Here is a 17,228-nt window from a genome sequence, read left to right on the forward strand (position 1 = left end):
TTGTAAAATTCTTACCTTTATAAGAAAAAAAAAGAAACTCAAGTATTTAAGTTGTTTGCATATTCAATTTACTTGTGCTTTGACAAAATATTTTGTATTTTTTATCTTATACAAAATAGAAAGTACTGAATTATTAAGGTCAAAACATACACGTCCTTTCAAAGGGAGATGGCTTTTAAATCTGTGTTAATACATTTTACAAAAGGTTTCCAGCTTACAAGTGATATATCAGTCAAAAAAAAATTGTCAAAAAAAAGAATGTGTGGTCCACTATCCAAACTCCAAAACCTGTAATTGTACCAGAGTGTCTCATAATGTAGCAAAGCATGAAAATATGAATAAAAAATATGAAATTCAAAGGGATTTTTTGCAGAATGCGCTCTTCACTTCATGTTGATCGTTCCTTGGGTCAAGCGTCACATCAAACTTGCATGCAAGTTGCTAAAAAAGATGCAAGTTAAAAATCTTAAAAGTACAGTAAAGTTTATATGCATGTTTGGATTTTTTCACATTGGCTACAAACGATTTTTTTTTTTTAAATAAGTTAAAGAAAGTTACCTTTTTTGCCATGACACAAGATTCAATGTCTGCTTTTTCTGATTTGCGGCATTTCATCTTTCCAATAGTGGCCTCTATTTTGTAGTTTATCATATTTGTCACCTGGAAAGAGTGTTAAATATATCTGTGATTATTTGTGTCTGAACAGACAATCAGTGAAGAGGAAAATATGAAAACAGCCCATTAAATTAAAATAAAGTTTGTAAAGGATTCTTTTATCTTCTTGTGTTTTGTATTTTGTGTATTCGTGTGGTTTTTGGTTCTATGAATCATTCTTTTGTGATTATGTTCATGTCTTTTATTTCAAGCTTGGTTTTGAAGCTTGGTTGTAGCCAGAGTTAGCTGTTGGCTAATTGTGCCTTCTGAGAAACAACAGGGTATTCCTCAGCCTGAATCCTCCATTGGGCCACATTCAAATTTATTTATATTTATTTATTTGTTTGTTTGTCTTAAAAAGTATATGAAGAAAAGTAAAAAGTTTGTTAAAATCTATTAATTCTAAATATTGGTAGGTACCTGAGTTATTTATAGTTATAAAGGGGTTCATTAATGTGTATTAAGTCATTTACAAATGCATTATACATCATTTATAGGCAGTTAGACATGCATAAAGAGAGCAACTTACATCCAATACTTGCCAAATAGAGAACATTTCAACCTGCATGTTATAAATGATTAATAAATGCACTTATTCATATTAATATTAATCAAAAACATAAAATGCCTAATTTTTTATTTATGTCAAAATGTCAAAAAACATACTATTTAAAGTGATATTAAAAGGAGGGATTATGTTCTTTTGCTACAGTCTGTTTTATATGTATTATATTAATTAATAATATTAATAATATTATATTTTATTATATTCATTACTATAATGTCTTGACACACTTGTGTTGTCACTATCCTTGTCACATCGATGTCAAAAGAAGGCTTTACCTAGTCCTAGTTAATTAAAGTGCTCTACAAAAACACTCTTTTTAGGTCTTTTATAAAATTTTAGGTAAAATAGCTCATAGGTATTTTTTATGCATGTTGTTATAACTGCATATCAGTGATTTATAATGCATTTGTCAATGATTTACTAGTCATTAATGACCCCTTTATTATCCATTAACTAAGGGAACATGTAATGTAAATTGTTACCAGCTGAGTTTATACTGCCAAAACCAAACTTCAAAATACAAGACATGAACTTATTTCAAAATAAAAGCATGAACAGCAAAAAACAAAATCACAAATTAAAAGAATACCTTACATTGTTACAATGATCAAACTATGTGGGTGGGGCTTTGAGAACTGTACCTGAGTGTGAGCAGATGTAATATTTATAAGTTTAAAGTATTTCTTTGCTTTGGAGTTCATGTTGAATATCTCTACAGCTTCTTCAGCAGCTTCTTTAACATCTTCCCTCTCAGGATTGGCCTCAGTCCAACCACCCAGAAGCTGGACATTTTCTGTGAGGGGACAAAAATATTTATAAACCCAATATCTCCACACAAAGATTATTTCAGCATTGAGACTTGAAGAAATGTTATTGAAGTGCATAAAAAAACATTGTCTTCTAATGAGAAAATGTACATTTCATTAACATGGTACCACCGTGGATTTTTGGACACATACCATGGTAATACTAGGGTATTCTGTGCAGTAAACGTCATAATAAGACCACTTTGTTTTAACAACATAAAGACTATAGGTTAAAAAGTATTTGAGTCTATAAGCGGAATGTGACTGGTCAAGCTTTTCAGCATTTTTATCACAATTTTTCCTTTCAGTTGTATGTATAAAATATAAAAATATGAGGGTATAAAAGCTGCATAGATAATAATGATTAAATAATAAAAAAAAATGTTGTTTATAATAGTTTTAGTTGTAGTATAGCATGTCACACAACAGGACATGTGAACTACCTAAAAGTATTTAACATCAAATAGTACCTTAACAAACAACATACCTTGGTAGTGCCACAGTACTTTTTATTAGTATTGAGTAATATCCTATTGAAATCCTTCTGATGATAATTTTATGACCAGTTAATTATTTACCATACTGTATGATGCACACCAAAACCAATACACATTTGAAATATTTCGAAAATAATCTGATGCTTACTTGCTACAATGATTGTTTCCTCCAATGGCTGATCAGCTTGGCTGAAGTGAAACACTGAGAGGAAAGAGACCAGGAGAAGAAAGCAGACATCCATGACTTCAGCTGGGCAATCTGTGGGAGAGTGAGCCAGTGAATGTGCAGACAGTTTTAGAAATCTGCCATGAAGTCAAGGAATGTCTGACGCATTCTGGTGTTCCACACCCATCATGTCAGAGGGTGGAGTTTGTGTGTGACTACTGCTCACTGATGTAATAAGCCTGAAAGAGTGAATGCAAACAGACAGTGAGTCAAGAGACAGCACTGTGTGTATATTAAATTTTTTTTAGATTAGATTAGATTCAACTTTATTGTCATTGTGCAAAATACAAGTACAGAGCCAATGAAATGCAGTTAGCATCAAACCAGAAGTGCAAATAGCAATATGTGTATATATATATATATATATATATATATATATATATATATATATATATATATATATATGTAAGTATATACAATATACAATATGGGTTTTTGAATGCAAAGTTATGATGTAGAGAAGCAGAGACCAGCTCCAATGCAAATGTCTATAATACAAATGAAGTGCAAATGAAGAAGCATAAACTGAAGGTGCATTGTACAGAATGAGGTAAAAGTATGTATATGTGAATGGCCCGTGGCCATAACAGTGCAAGCAGCATCAGGAGGTAGACGTTATGTGCAAGAAATGTGCAAGGAAGTGTGTGATTTTTTATTTATTTTTTTATAAATATATATAAATTAATAAAAGAAAAATACAAATAAGAAGTTCGGGTGGGATGTAGTAGTGTGTGTGTTTATGTGTGTGTCCTAGGGCAGAAAGATAGGAAATAGGGTTAATCTTCTTAGTGCTGTAAGCTTTCAGCCTGCTGTAAGTTTGCAGACAGCTTTATTATCTGTAATTCAACTTCCTGTTACTTACGGGGGAAGATTAGGGACAATTACTGAATATTACTCATTACATATTCAATCAATACTTCACCTCTTCTGTGGATATAATTTTCAATGCACACAGGACAAATTATTATATTTTTGTCTTTGTCATTTTTCTTTTTTTTCCATGTATGTGTTTTCATTCAGCGAAAAATAAAGAAAAAAAATAAAATATCATTAAATAATGAATAAGTGTACATCTAACCACATTTAGTGAGATTTGTGCTTAAAACATGAAAAAATAAACAAAACACAGCCTTATTACTCTCAAGTAAATTTATCTTGTTTTAAAGATGTTTAGATAGTATGTTGAGAAAGGGTAAAAAACTATATTTGTATGAAATATTTGTATGGGATATTCTTAGGACACTTTCATACACTGTAAATGCTAATGTTGCCATTATTGTAAAAATCCAGTTGTCTTAATTAAACAAGACTTAAAATGTAAAGTTTTGGGATCATAACTCAAATAGATAATTTCCTTGAACTTTGTCTTAAAAATCCATAGACTTAAGATTTTAAGTGTTAGTAACTCAAACTATTGAGTACAAAATTGAGGCTATAGGGAACATTTGGGTAAGTTACAAAAAAGTAATCCACTACAAATGACTAACTACTTCTCTAAAATTATAATCGGATTACTTTACTGATTACTTCATTGAAAAGTAATCATAGTACTAATTAGTTTACTTGTGTGAAATGTGTTATTTTTTCCACTCAACAAATTCAAAATATTGTCTATTTATTCATTATTCATTGCCGCACACCCTTCAGCTGTCACATAAATGCAAACAGACGTACACATGACCATATAAATTCACATTTTAATTGTATAACACATAATCTTTTGGAAATATTTGTAACCCAAGTTATATTAAAGTAATTAATTTCATTGAAACTAAATGCAATCTGATTTACAATAATTCCTAGGTGTTCTGTCATTTCTGTGAAGAAATATGTTTATTTAATGATTGACCTAGAATTAGTTATAATTGTATCTCTTTAGGCTGTGCTATATGACCTACATTTTAGTCCATTCAATTCAAATTAATGAGTTAAATCAACAAAATATGAATAGCAAATCTGAGTTTAGTCTACTTGTATTTGGTTACCTTAACTTATAAGTTAAGTTAATTAACTTAACTAAATGTGAACACCAAATTAAGTGAACTTAATTATACAAGTTTTGGGGCACCATTACTCAATTCAATTGAGGGAATGCGTTTACTCAATCAAATGAGTAGAGTCAACTTATTAGGGCTTCCCATGTGAGGTAATGCTCGCATTATAACATTTTTGTATTATAAGTTGCCTCAAAACACATTTGACACAAGCTAAATAAAAAAAAACACTCTATAAGATGAAAACACCCAGCAAATGCCAATGCAACAAAAATGAGCAAGTAAAGATTATATAAACAAATCATTCTTTATCATTTATACTACTGTATATGGGCAAAATTTGGGTCACGTTTTTCATTGCTATGGTTTTCTTATGCTCCAAACATTATTAATTCCAAAAATCTTTTTGCTGGGTGCCTGAACAGTGAGGTCAAAATGCTTTACACCAAGGCCAAATTTAAAAACTAAACTACAATCTAGAACACATGCAACAAAAATCACACCCTCACCACAGAACAAAAGTCCAGACAAAACAAACAGGCCATAGTTACATAAAGGCAATGCTGACCGAGCACAACAGATGCCCTTTTGCATTTAATGAAACACTGTTATTCATTACATAGGTTATTGGCAGTTTATCATTTACATTGTTTACAATAAACGTGATTTGGTAATGTGATAGTTCGGTTACCACATTTGGCCTTAGGTCATGTCTGTATATGATTGCATATCAAACCTTAATAACAGTTTTGCTCTTCAGAATTATATGTATTACTGTTCCCACAATTGTTTGTATAACTTCTGTATTGTCATATGAGTGTACTCTGCAGATTTCATAGACAAATTTGATTTACACCCATAATAACAAATGGTTGCAAATTGTTGCGTATCAGACCCCCAGATGTCAGGTTGTCATGGAAATATCAGGGTGTAAACAGGCCACTCAGCCTCTAAGATTACTTATATCAGTGATGTTTTATATCATTGTTGTCTCTTTTAATGACCATGGTAACCACGGCCCGTTTCACACCGCATGCATAAACAGCACGTAAGCATTGTTGCAGCATCACTGCAACAGCAGAATTGTGATGTGTTTTTAGCATTATTTCCATCCAAGCTGTGAATTAAAATTATTCAAAAAATCTGAATATCGCAAAACCAATTTACAAATAAAGAACATTTCCATACCATATGCTCAAGATAACAAAAAAATAAGTCATATTATATAAGTAACACTTTTAAGCAAAAATATGTATATAACACTTTTTGATAAGTCCAGGTTGTTACAGTCCTAGTACATTTACATTTATGCATTTGGCAGACGCTTTTATCCAAAGCAACTTACAGTGTACTTATTACAGGGACAATCCCCCCGGAGCAACCTGGATTGGAGTGCATTCCTCAAAGACACAATGGTGGTGGCTGTGGGGATCAAACCACCAACCTTCTGATTAACAGTTATGTGCTTTAGCCCACTACACCACCACCACTCCAACTCGCTAGTAGACTGCAACTCAAATGATACAGGGCTAAAGTAATGCCGAAAGAATGGATAACTTTGGTAATATTTCACATTGGTACAGACAGATTTAGGCCAATAATAGGGTTATGTTCAAAGATTTGGAAATTAAACAAGAAATATTTAGACTTTTAAAGACACTTATTCTATTGCCTAAAAGCTTTACTTGGCTGCTTGCCACAATATATGTATACTGTATGATATAATGTATTTGAATTATCTGAATTATATTTTTTTTTTTTTTTTTTTAATTATGACAATTTAATGTTATAATTTTATAATAATATAATGTTTAAAGTTTATATAAATTATCTTTATATGGGGACCTTTCTCAGTAAATACTGATACATGATTAATTGCATTAATTTGATTAGGTAATCAGCACATCATCAATTGATTCAATTGAAAATGTTAATTGACAGCCCAAATTTGTATTAATTAACATTAACTAAGATTAACAAATTACGCAAATAATAAAATTATTGCTCATTGTTAATTCATGATGTCTAATGCATTTACTAATGTTAACAACCTTAGAAACTTATTGTAAAATGTTACCAAAATATGACAGATAAAAGTAGACCATGACGGAAATTTAGCAATTCAGTCTGAGTGACGGAAATTATTATTAATGCAACTTCTGTTTATGCCATCCCCCATGTCATTCACCCCATCTCCATTTCAATTTGAAAAAAATTACTTAAAACAGTAAACAAATGAAGAATATATTCATTCAAATCTGCTGAAAAATGTATTTGAATAGATTTTGAATTGAATTGAAAAAAAAAAACAACAAAAACAACAGCACTGGACTTGTGAACTCTTCCCCTTATAAAAGTGCACATGCAATGACAGAGTTTGGTATGTATGAAGTGGTATAATTAAAAAAAAAATTTAAAATTATTTGGTTTCATGAACAATCGATGAATAATTTTGCCAACACTTTTGGTTCCCTTCATTAACATGAGCTCTTCCAGCATTGGGTATCATGAACAAACATTGAACAATATATTTTTTACAGCATTTATAAATCGTAGTCATTAGTTCGTAAAAATACAATTGTTCATTGTTAATTCATGTTAGTTCATAGTGCATTAACTAAGGTTAGCTAACACAACTTTTGATTTAACAAATGTATTAGTATATGTTGTAATTAACAATATCCAAATGTAGTGATATTTCATGTTAACTAATGTTAACAAACAGAACCTTATTGTAAAGTGTTACCATAATTTCTTGTTATTACATTGAGTTTTGACAGCCATAAATTATAAATTGTTTTCAGGAGAAGGCCATTGAGAACTATTACAAACTTGATTGTTGTTAAATCTAATTAACATGAAGAAGAGGATTACATTTACATCCAAATAGTTATTAATCAATATGGAACAGAAACCAAAGCCCAATGTCTCGCTAAACTACTTAAATCATCTGGATTCAGTCAGATGTACTGAATAGAAAGTGTTTGTGTCCCTGTCACTGTGTGTGGAACTTGAAGTATATCAAGCCTGCTTTTTTTCTTCAAACAATGGGTGAGTAGATCACTCACATTATTTGATATTGCTATCACACATACACAAAATAAACACGTATAACCATTTAGTATTTACCATTCAGTTTGAATGCTGTAACATGTTACTATGGGTGCCATAATAAACATGTGCTTGTCACGCCGCACAGACACATTATGTGTGAAACAAGCCAAATAAAAGTGCAGCTCTGATCCTGGCATCCTCCGTCGTCTTTGGTTGTTGTTGATGCTATTGTGCCATGTCCAGAAACATCAGAGGAAAAGTGATGCATTCAGGTATGTAGCTCTTCTTTAAAGGTCTCCTTCCAAGTAGGCCCTCTTAGTCTACACAGTGGTAAAATAAGCTCAAAAGTTCTCAAATCAGAGGAAAAGCACTTCCAGTCTACAATCTTCCTTAAGGACTTGAACTGAAGCTGAACTCTTAAACCCCTCCAACAGAGCCAGACAGATTTTCATGTTTTTAGGTTAATGAAAAACCAGGATGTGTTAAAGTGTGACAATAAAATACTCAAACCTTGCAGTGGTTTGAGTATCTGGGATTAAAATTTGAATTTAAACTTTAAAAAAAAATAAATAAATAAAAAAAAAATATATATATATATATATATATATATATATATATATATATATATATATATATATATATATATATATATATAGTCTGTGGTGTTATGATAAAGAATGTGGATGATTAATTTACTTTTTAAATTAGTGTCATTAAAATCTGAGAGTCTTTGTAAAGACATTAAAGTTTATAAAGTGGAGCAGGAGACATTCCCCAAACTCATTTAAAGCACAGCTGATTCTCTGGAGTCTATCCTGTTTTGTTTTTAACAACTTCTTGCACAGAATATTCCCAGTGAATCAAAATAAAGACTTCTCTGGTGTGCCTTCCCGAGACAACAACATAAATCATTTTGGTTGAAAAATATAGGTTTCCTCTACATCAGACTTCGGGGTTCCCTGACGCACTAGAGCACATATACACATGGGCACTCTTCAGAATCAAATAAAAACTTCAATTATGCGTCATTATAGACACATACGGTTTGCTCTCCAACAGAAACTGTGTGTGTAAAAGTGCGTTCTCTTAACAGCCTTTAATCCCTTAAACAGGGTGAGGAAGGCTGCATTGGCATTTGCATGATGTTTTAGAACATCACCTTCTGCAAAACCCAGGATTAAGCCGTTTTATCAAGTGCATGTAAACATTGTCAGATTTTTGACAGAATGAAATATATCTCCCTCTCTACTCTTCCCATATTCCTTTATTTTCAAAGCCACACATTTTCTTCTCATCAATATATTTGTTTTTTAATTTGAATACTTAATATACACAGATGAGCAAAAACATTATGACCACTCACAGGTGAAGCGAATAACGTTGATCATCTCGTAACAAGGCCAAATGTCAAGGTCTGGGTAGATTAGATGGAGGGAGTGTGATGCTCTGGGCAATGTTCTGCTGGGAAACCCTGGGTCCATTCATGTGGACAACAATTTGACACATTCAATTCAATTTCAATTCAATTTTATTTGTATAGCGCCTTTCACAACACACATCGTTTCAAAGCAGCTTCACAGAACATCAGCATTAACAGACGACAAAAACTGCAACGTCCATAAAGTCGATTAATCATCATTGTGTAATTTAGACAAAATTTGATTTTAATGGTTTAAAAATAATTAAATGATAATTATATTAACTCTTTCCCTTCCAAACACGGAATTTTCCGGGTTTTATGAAAAAAAGCTTCCCGCCAAACACGGAATTTTCCTGGTATCCGTGTTTTAGGTGGAATACGGTAAGAAAGACCCGCACGCATGTTTTGAAAGAGTACGCAACTCTTTGATCAAAGAAACAGACTGCGATCGTCTTAAACGTAAGTGGAGTTTTGAGAATGTAGCTCAAAATGTAGATAGAAATGCCTTTTTCTCAGCTTTTTGTCCGAAATGTTGTTTTTGACAAAGCCTACCTTTAATGCCTTAATGGCATTAAAAATAACAAATGAAGATAAAATAAAATCGTTTTTTATTTGCCTAAAAGCAGAGGCTCAGATCTTTATTTTGATATATAGCATCTTCATATATTCATGGAATTAAATATTAATATTTAGACACATGCTTACCTACCTAAACATCAATGCAGACCAGGTACACCTCTTCATGACAATGGTATTCCCTAATGATCCATGGTGGCTCCGCCTCGCAACTTACAGGACTTGAAGGATCTGCTGTTAATGTTTTGGTGCCAGATACCACAGGACACCTTCAGGGATCTTGTAGAGTCCATGCCTCAGCAGGTCGGCACATGGAGGACCAAAAGCATATTAGGCAGGTTGTCATAATATTTTGGCTCACCAGTGTATGTTATTATTAATATTATTATGATTATTCATTATTTTAAAAGATGTGATTAAAGCAGAGGCATTTATTTTGTGTAAAAGGTGTTATTCTGTAGAGATTTAGAGTTATTCTGTCCTTGGAAAAGTGAATTTATGATTAGCATCAGTTTTACTCCAACTCTAGTTGCTCTTGCTAATGCAAGGAAGTCATTTTTCACCAAAGAGTCTTGAAAGTTTTCTTTTTAGTTTTCTTTCTATTTTAGGGTAGTATGGTTTCAGTTTGCACACAGGAACATTCATGTATATTCGCCTGTTTCTGGGACAAGCTAATAGTTCACATGGCACAGTTGACGGATTATCTGGTATTGCCCTTTCTATTATCTAGCCAGCTTGGTTGTCAAGTATTGCTGAGCACTAGATAGTAGAAAGTTCCTTATCTGGATTCGATCTTGAAATGTATTACCCACTTCCCTTGAAAATATGCTTTATTAGCACTCATATCAGCATCTGTTTGCATCTGTTTTAATCTGTGGACAGTCTCTTAAGGGGTATCTGGAGGAGTGAACGCTTGAAAAATTTTGTCCATATGAAGTTTCCAGCCCAACTGAAGCTCTGTAGGTGTCAGCCCAGTTGTTTCTTGTCCTGTAGAGTTCAGAGCAAACCTTAACTCAGGAAGGTAAACATCCCTCTTCCTGTCATTCTCCTTGACATAGAACACACTTCAAGGTATAACTGACCTGTTCAGTCATTTTTGTTTGTGGAAGGTAGGCAGTTATAAGCTTGGGATTAACAGTCAACTGCTCAAACAGTTCTTCAAGAACTGTAGAGACAAACTCGAAACCCCCATCTGATAGGATAAAGGTTGGATTTTATCCATCATGTGAAAACTTCCGTTCTGAGGGTCCTCACAATGGTTGTTGCAGTTTGCATGGGGAATATTTTTAACCTTTGTGTATGCTAGTCCACAGCCACCATCACATACTCATTTTGTTGAGAGCTGTGGGGAAAAAAGCCTATGATGTCCACTCCTTCATCACATTATGACTGTTTACTAGGGTTGCACAATAATTAATATTTTAATCACGATCACAATTTCTGCCTCTCACGGTTAATTAAGTATAATCGTCTGCGATATTAGTGAACTGAGAGAGAGAGAGAGAGAGAGAGAGAGAGAGAGAGAGAGAGAGAGAAAGTACTTTGAAAGAGTGGACAAACATAAGGCTATATATGCATGAAAACTGATGTGCAGTATCAAATACACATAATGTATGATAGTACTAACTGTAGAGAGTACATCATTATGAAGACAAAGCCAAATACCAGACATTTAGAGGCAATTTTGAAATCCTTTTTTCAGGTCTGAAAAAGAGGACATGCATGGGGAAAAAAGGATGTATGGTCACCCTATGTTATTTGTATGCGTGTTTGTTTGTCATTGCATCACAAATGCCATGGACTCTGAAAAAGATCCTGAGTTCTAAAGGCTCGAGTCCGAGTCAAGTCAGAGTAAAAATGCATCTAAGTCTGTGACAAGTCCAAGTCCTATTCTGAACTCGAGTACTCTCTGAATCTCTAGTTGCTCTTGCTAAATCAGTTCAGCTGTGAAAGGGTGGTTATTCATCTATTTTGAGAGAATAGACTATACCAAGCAGAGGAAAGAATGTGTGAGAAGGCATCTTCAATAACATTTAGCTGTCCTTTTTTGTACCAAACTCAGAAGAGGACTTGGAGTCTTGGTGGAAGTCTGGACTCACTGCAAGGCAAAGTGATTTATGACTGTGAAAGTAGTTATTGTTCCAAGTAATGTTGCCACTTTTCCACATAACACACTACTGAGGCATTCCCTTTTCAGTTGCAGAGTAGCTCACTTCAGCTGTGTTGAGTGGTCTACTGCAGTATTCAATTACCTGTTCGAAGTCTGATCCTTTTTTTGTGCCAGGACAGCTGAGACTGGTCTCACTCGCATCCTTGTACAAAAATGCACATGGAAGGTGATGTTAGACATGCCTTCAGTTGTTCGAATGCCTGCTGACATTCAAGAGACCAGATAAAATAACACCCCTTCTTCAAGTCGTTCTGCAATCTTGAAGAATCCAGGGACAAAGTGATAGTACCATCCATATAATGCTAGGAACCTATTAATCTCTTCAAAGCTTTTGGGGACTGGATAGGACTGAATAGACTACACTTTTCCTGGAACTCAGCTGAAATTTGTGTCGCTATATGTATTTGATTTATTCCAAGAAGAACTTGCTCTTATTCATGTTGTTGATGAAGTCTGGTGAAGCCTGGTGGAGTCTGTCAAATGTGTTGGAGGTCCAGAAAATGCTAAGACACAGAGGAGAAAAAATTACATTGTCATATAGGTAGATGAGGCAGAAATGGCCACATCAGCATCCTAAGACCATCTCCATCAGCGTCTAAAATGTGGCTGGAGCATTTTTAAGCTTGAACAGCATCATATTGAAGTGATAGATGGCTGAAGGTGGAGAATCAGTTTAAAAGCCATCATTGAAATTCCTTCGTTCAACAGCACAGACATGTACTTCAGACTGCAATGGTGTTCATTACAGATGAGTGAATTCAGGCACAGAGATGGACATAATTGTTGAAATTCAGCTTCTGATGGAGCAGAGAATGTGGAGTTTCACATTTGTGTGGCTGTAAATAAGAATAAAACAAAAATAATGTTATATATATTGTAAACAGCATTAATAACGTTGAACATTATGCCTGACTCAATATGACAATGCAAACTTATTTTGTCTGTGAAAAAAAAATCAGCATTCAACTCTATATTAACATTTACAGAACAAATAATTAAATATTACTATAAATTATACAAGGAACAGCATTTAAATTGAACAGGACTGCATTAAATAATCATTTAAGGATGTGCTTAATCACTTATGAATGCCACGAATGTGAATGACTCAGCATATTTCCCGATAAGACTTCCTGATAAAATAATTTCCAAATATTCACTAATATAAACATGATATACCAAGCTTAAGTGGAAAAGGAACAAGATTAAACTCACTGAAGTGTCTCACACACAGTTTATATAGTTGTAAAAACTATTTTATTCAGTGTACATGCAATCTTTCTGCGTTCTTCTCTCTTACCCTCATACTCCTCTTTGCTCCCTCTTGCTCCCCCTTGTGGTCACTATCCTACATCCCTCCTTTCCTTGGATTCATGCACTCTACACAAAAAATACATAACATCTCAAATATTCTCTTGAAAATACAAATGAAAAAAATGCCAAACCGTTTTAACTAGCATATTAATTACTCCCATTGCTTTTAACTCTGTTCAAAAATAATAATAACAGTCTGCTTTGTTTCTGAAACAAGAACAATGCACAATTCCAATTATGTTACAAAAATAGTCCTTGTAAGACAAATTACTAACGCTTTACAACTTAACAAGTAACTTAGTAAATTAGTAATTTAACAATGATTTCAGATACAAAAAACAATGAATAAAAATGAAATAGTAAATGGTCTGCACTTATATAGTGCCTTTTTAACCTTGGCGGTATTCAAAGCGCATTACACTGCATCTCATTCACCCATTCACACACTAATTCACACACAAATGATGGCAGAGCTGCCATGCAAGGACTTGGCTAAAGACACTTCGGCATGTGGAGTCATGTGGGCCGGGAATCGAAGCACCAACCCTGCGATTAGTGGACAATCCGCTCTACCGCCAGGTCTACAGCCCCCCACATTGCTATGGGTAGACTACCCTGCCACCGAGACAGTACTGGTGATTATTCTGTTCCATCATGGCAACTGCCTATCTAACATAATCCTTTAGTGTAACAGGTTCTCTCCTGGCCCTCTGAGGCCTCGCCTTAGGCTGTTCTCTCTCAGGCTCACATTCATGCTGCCTTTTAGACACATTGTCCCGTCCACACATCAGCCTCATCCAAGCTCTGTGTCTGAGCTGGAATCCATTTCTTGACACAAGAATCATGTTGCATGCTCTTCACGACATGTTTTTCAAGAATGACAGATTGTCATTTCCTTACCACTTAGTTAAGCTCTGGCTCAAAATTAGTGGACAATTTGTACTGTTTTCACTGTCTGTCTGACTCAATGGCTGGTAAGTCTGGAAATTTTGTATGAAGCTGGCGGTTGAACAGTGTCTCAGCCGGGCTCCGACCTGTAACAGAGTGTGGCGTGCTTCGGTAGTTAAGCAAAAAAGTGTACTGTGACAGGGCGGAGGGCGGGGCCGTTGTCGTGATTCTTCACACCCAGCCCCTAATCAGGCTAATCAAGCCTCAGAAAGTGATGAAGGCCGACAGGAGACTGCAGTGGGACAGACAGAGAGATTTATGGGCAGCTGGCTGACACCTTTTTGTGTTTGTTGTAGGTTCTTGCCTCCTCCTTTCCATTAATCCCTTTACATATACATTCCTGTATGCCAGTCTTTACCTTCAGAGTAAGACATTCGTAAGCAGGCATTGTTTTGTTTCAATAATACCTTGATACTGTCATGTATTTACCTGTAATTCCCATTTTGACCACTAGATGTCCCTAGTTCTCTGATTTTGTGTCCTGTTTTTCTGCCATTTTTAATGTCATTGTGTTCACCTGTGTCTTGTTTGGTACTATGTATTTAAGTTACCTCAGTTTCCTTGTTTGTCACTTGGTTTTCGAATGTGCTAGCCACCAGTCCCTTGTGTTTCTCTCTTAGCCTGCCCTGTAACTACGAAGTGTGAGTTCTAAGTTTTTTCCCTTGCTGGACTTAATGATTTTTGTTTTGGATGTTTCCTTTTCAGGTTTTCTTCATGGGATTCAGAAGAAAGATGACTGCGCTATTAACTTGTTACCTGGTACCTGTCCCCCCAGTGGCTCCCGAGCGTACAGCTATGGATGAGTACATCAAGGAGGCCCTTGCTGCTGGTTTCATCTGTCAGTCCACGTCACCTGCAGGAGCTGTTTTTTTCTTTGTGGGGAAGAAGGACTGGGGTCTCCGGCCCTGCATTCACATGCACTGCATACAAGGAGCATCCGTCTTCACCAAGATCGATTTGCGCAACGCTTAACATCTCGTGCGCATCCGGCAAGGTGACAAGTGGAAGCATTCAACACACCCATCGGTCACTATGAATATCAAGTTATGCCCTTCGGCCTGACCAATGCTCCAGCGGTGTTCCAGGCTTTGATTAATGATGCTCTCATTTTGAAATCCTCCACTGAACATCGACAGCTCCTCTGTGGAGATCGTCAAGAGCACCAAATTCCTTGGTGTTCATCTGGCAGAGAACCTCACCTGGTCCCTCAACACCAGCTCTATTGCCAGAAAGCCCAGCACATCTCCCCCATCCTCACTACATTCTATAGAGGGACTATTGAGAGCATCCTGAGCAGCTGCATCACTGCCTGGTTTGGGACTTGCACCGCTTCAGACTGCAAAGCCCTGCAGAGGATAGTGAGGACAGCTGAGAAGATCATCAGGGTCTCTCTTCCCTCCATCAAAAACATTTAAATAAAATGTTGCAGCCGCAAAGCAACCAGCATTGTGGATAACCCCACACACCCCTCACACAAACTCTTCTCCCTCCTGCCATCTGGCAAGAGGTACCAAAGCATTTGGGCCTTCACGGCCAGACTGTGCAACAGCTTCTTCCCCCAAGCCATCAGACTCCTCAATACTCAGAGACTGGACTGACACACACACATACACCTGTACAACATCCAACTTTTGCACATGTCCAGAGTTGCACTTAAATTCATTGTCACTTTATCTGGCTGCTACCTCAATAATTGCTATGTCCATAGAACACTATTTCATAGTATTTTATATTTACATTTGGCATTTTTAGAAAGTGTCATCTTTTTGCACTATTCATTACAAAAGTGTACTGGTCGGCACTGCACTGTCTCTTACTGTGTCTATTGTCCTGTTCCTTTTAGTAATTTATTGTACTGTCCTGTACTTTTTTGCACACCTTTGCATGTGCACTTTATGTAGAAATATTATGTAGAAATATGATTTAGTCTGTGTAGTCTCATGTGGTTCTGTGTTTGCCCTATGTTGCTTTATGTAGCACCATGATCCTGGAGGAACGTTGTCTCGTTTCGCTGTGTACTGTACTAACTGTATATGGTTAAACAACAATAAAAACCACTTGACTTGACTTAAGCTTGTCCAAACCTTCAAAACACGCCTTGTATTTCTGTTGTAGTGACACTGTAAATGCTGCAGCATCCACATGATGCTCTGCATTGACATCTGATATTGCACCAATGTGTAGAATTCCTAGGGAAGAGGCAGTTTTCCGCCCCAACACAGATTTCTGTGCACCATTAGCAACCATAACGTCAGTCTGGACACCTTTGTTTCCTCCGACGGGCCTGACATCAGTAGTGAAAGATCCCTCCACGGCCAGTGGTGGATCAGATCCATATGCATACGACCATTTAGATGTGTTCTTTAATGGTGTGGGACTGTTTTTGTGCAATGCTTGGAACACATTTGAACCAACAATTTTACAACTAGCTCCAGAGTCTATTAGCATGGTTACTGGCATACCATTCACCATTATCAGCATTTTGGCCTCATTTGTCTCTCCGTGTAGAATGAACTCCCATTCAAGATCATCTGTGATGTCCACTGACACTTTGTTTTGTGGGGGCTTGTTTTACACCTGGTTTACTTTTAGTCCTGTTTTTGTATGGCCAACCGCTGCAAAATGGCATTCTTTGCCACAAACACGACATTGTTTTCCTTTTGTAACAGTGCACATTTGTCCATGATGTCCAGGATGGCCACAACAACGGCATGTTAGTGGACGTGCATAATTTCTGTTGTTGTATAGATGCAAATTACTTGAATTTTGGTTGTGACTTGCTGTCAGCAGAATATTTATGTAGTTGCACAGGTTTTCACTTTCCATTTTTGCCATTTGCTGATCAGCAGCTTCCATCCTTCTTGCAATACTTTGCAGACTAGACAACATGAGATCCTTTTCACCCAACAATCGTCTTCTGAGAGCAGTGGAAATGCATTCGTTGATGACTTGATCATGAATGAAACCTTCTTTGTGATCACCTAAATCACAAGTCAAAGCC

At 35.6% G+C, this 17,228-nt stretch overlaps 1 protein-coding gene across 1 annotated transcript; it reads right to left on the reverse strand.

The window, feature by feature from the left end:
• Nucleotides 1-44: 44 nt before the first annotated feature.
• Nucleotides 45-2,846, reverse strand: si:busm1-57f23.1 (uncharacterized protein LOC368621 homolog). Its single transcript, XM_052117733.1, has 4 exons — nt 2,674-2,846; nt 1,864-2,015; nt 559-660; nt 45-441 (listed from the first exon to the last, which is right to left on the reverse strand). Exons 1-4 carry the CDS (start codon nt 2,765-2,767, stop codon nt 355-357), a joined length of 435 nt encoding a protein of 144 aa, XP_051973693.1. The 5' UTR covers nt 2,768-2,846; the 3' UTR covers nt 45-354.
• Nucleotides 2,847-17,228: the final 14,382 nt, after the last annotated feature.

The sequence above is a fragment of the Xyrauchen texanus genome, chromosome 44, assembly GCF_025860055.1.
Source record: "Xyrauchen texanus isolate HMW12.3.18 chromosome 44, RBS_HiC_50CHRs, whole genome shotgun sequence".
NCBI classification, from domain to species: Eukaryota; Metazoa; Chordata; class Actinopteri; order Cypriniformes; family Catostomidae; genus Xyrauchen; species Xyrauchen texanus.

What these genes read in the sequence shown, in the direction of transcription:
- si:busm1-57f23.1 (XM_052117733.1), bottom strand. Translation starts at nt 2,767, where the DNA reads ATGGATGTCTGCTTTCTTCTCCTGGTCTCTTTCCTCTCAGTGTTTCAC. An exon ending in GGAAACAATCATTGTAGCAA is followed by an intron (nt 2,016 to 2,673) that starts GTAAGCATCAGA and finishes GTCCCCTCACAG; the next exon opens with AAAATGTCCAGCTTCTGGGT. An exon ending in CTTGTGTCATGGCAAAAAAG is followed by an intron (nt 442 to 558) that starts GTAACTTTCTTT and finishes CATCTTTTTTAG; the next exon opens with CAACTTGCATGCAAGTTTGA.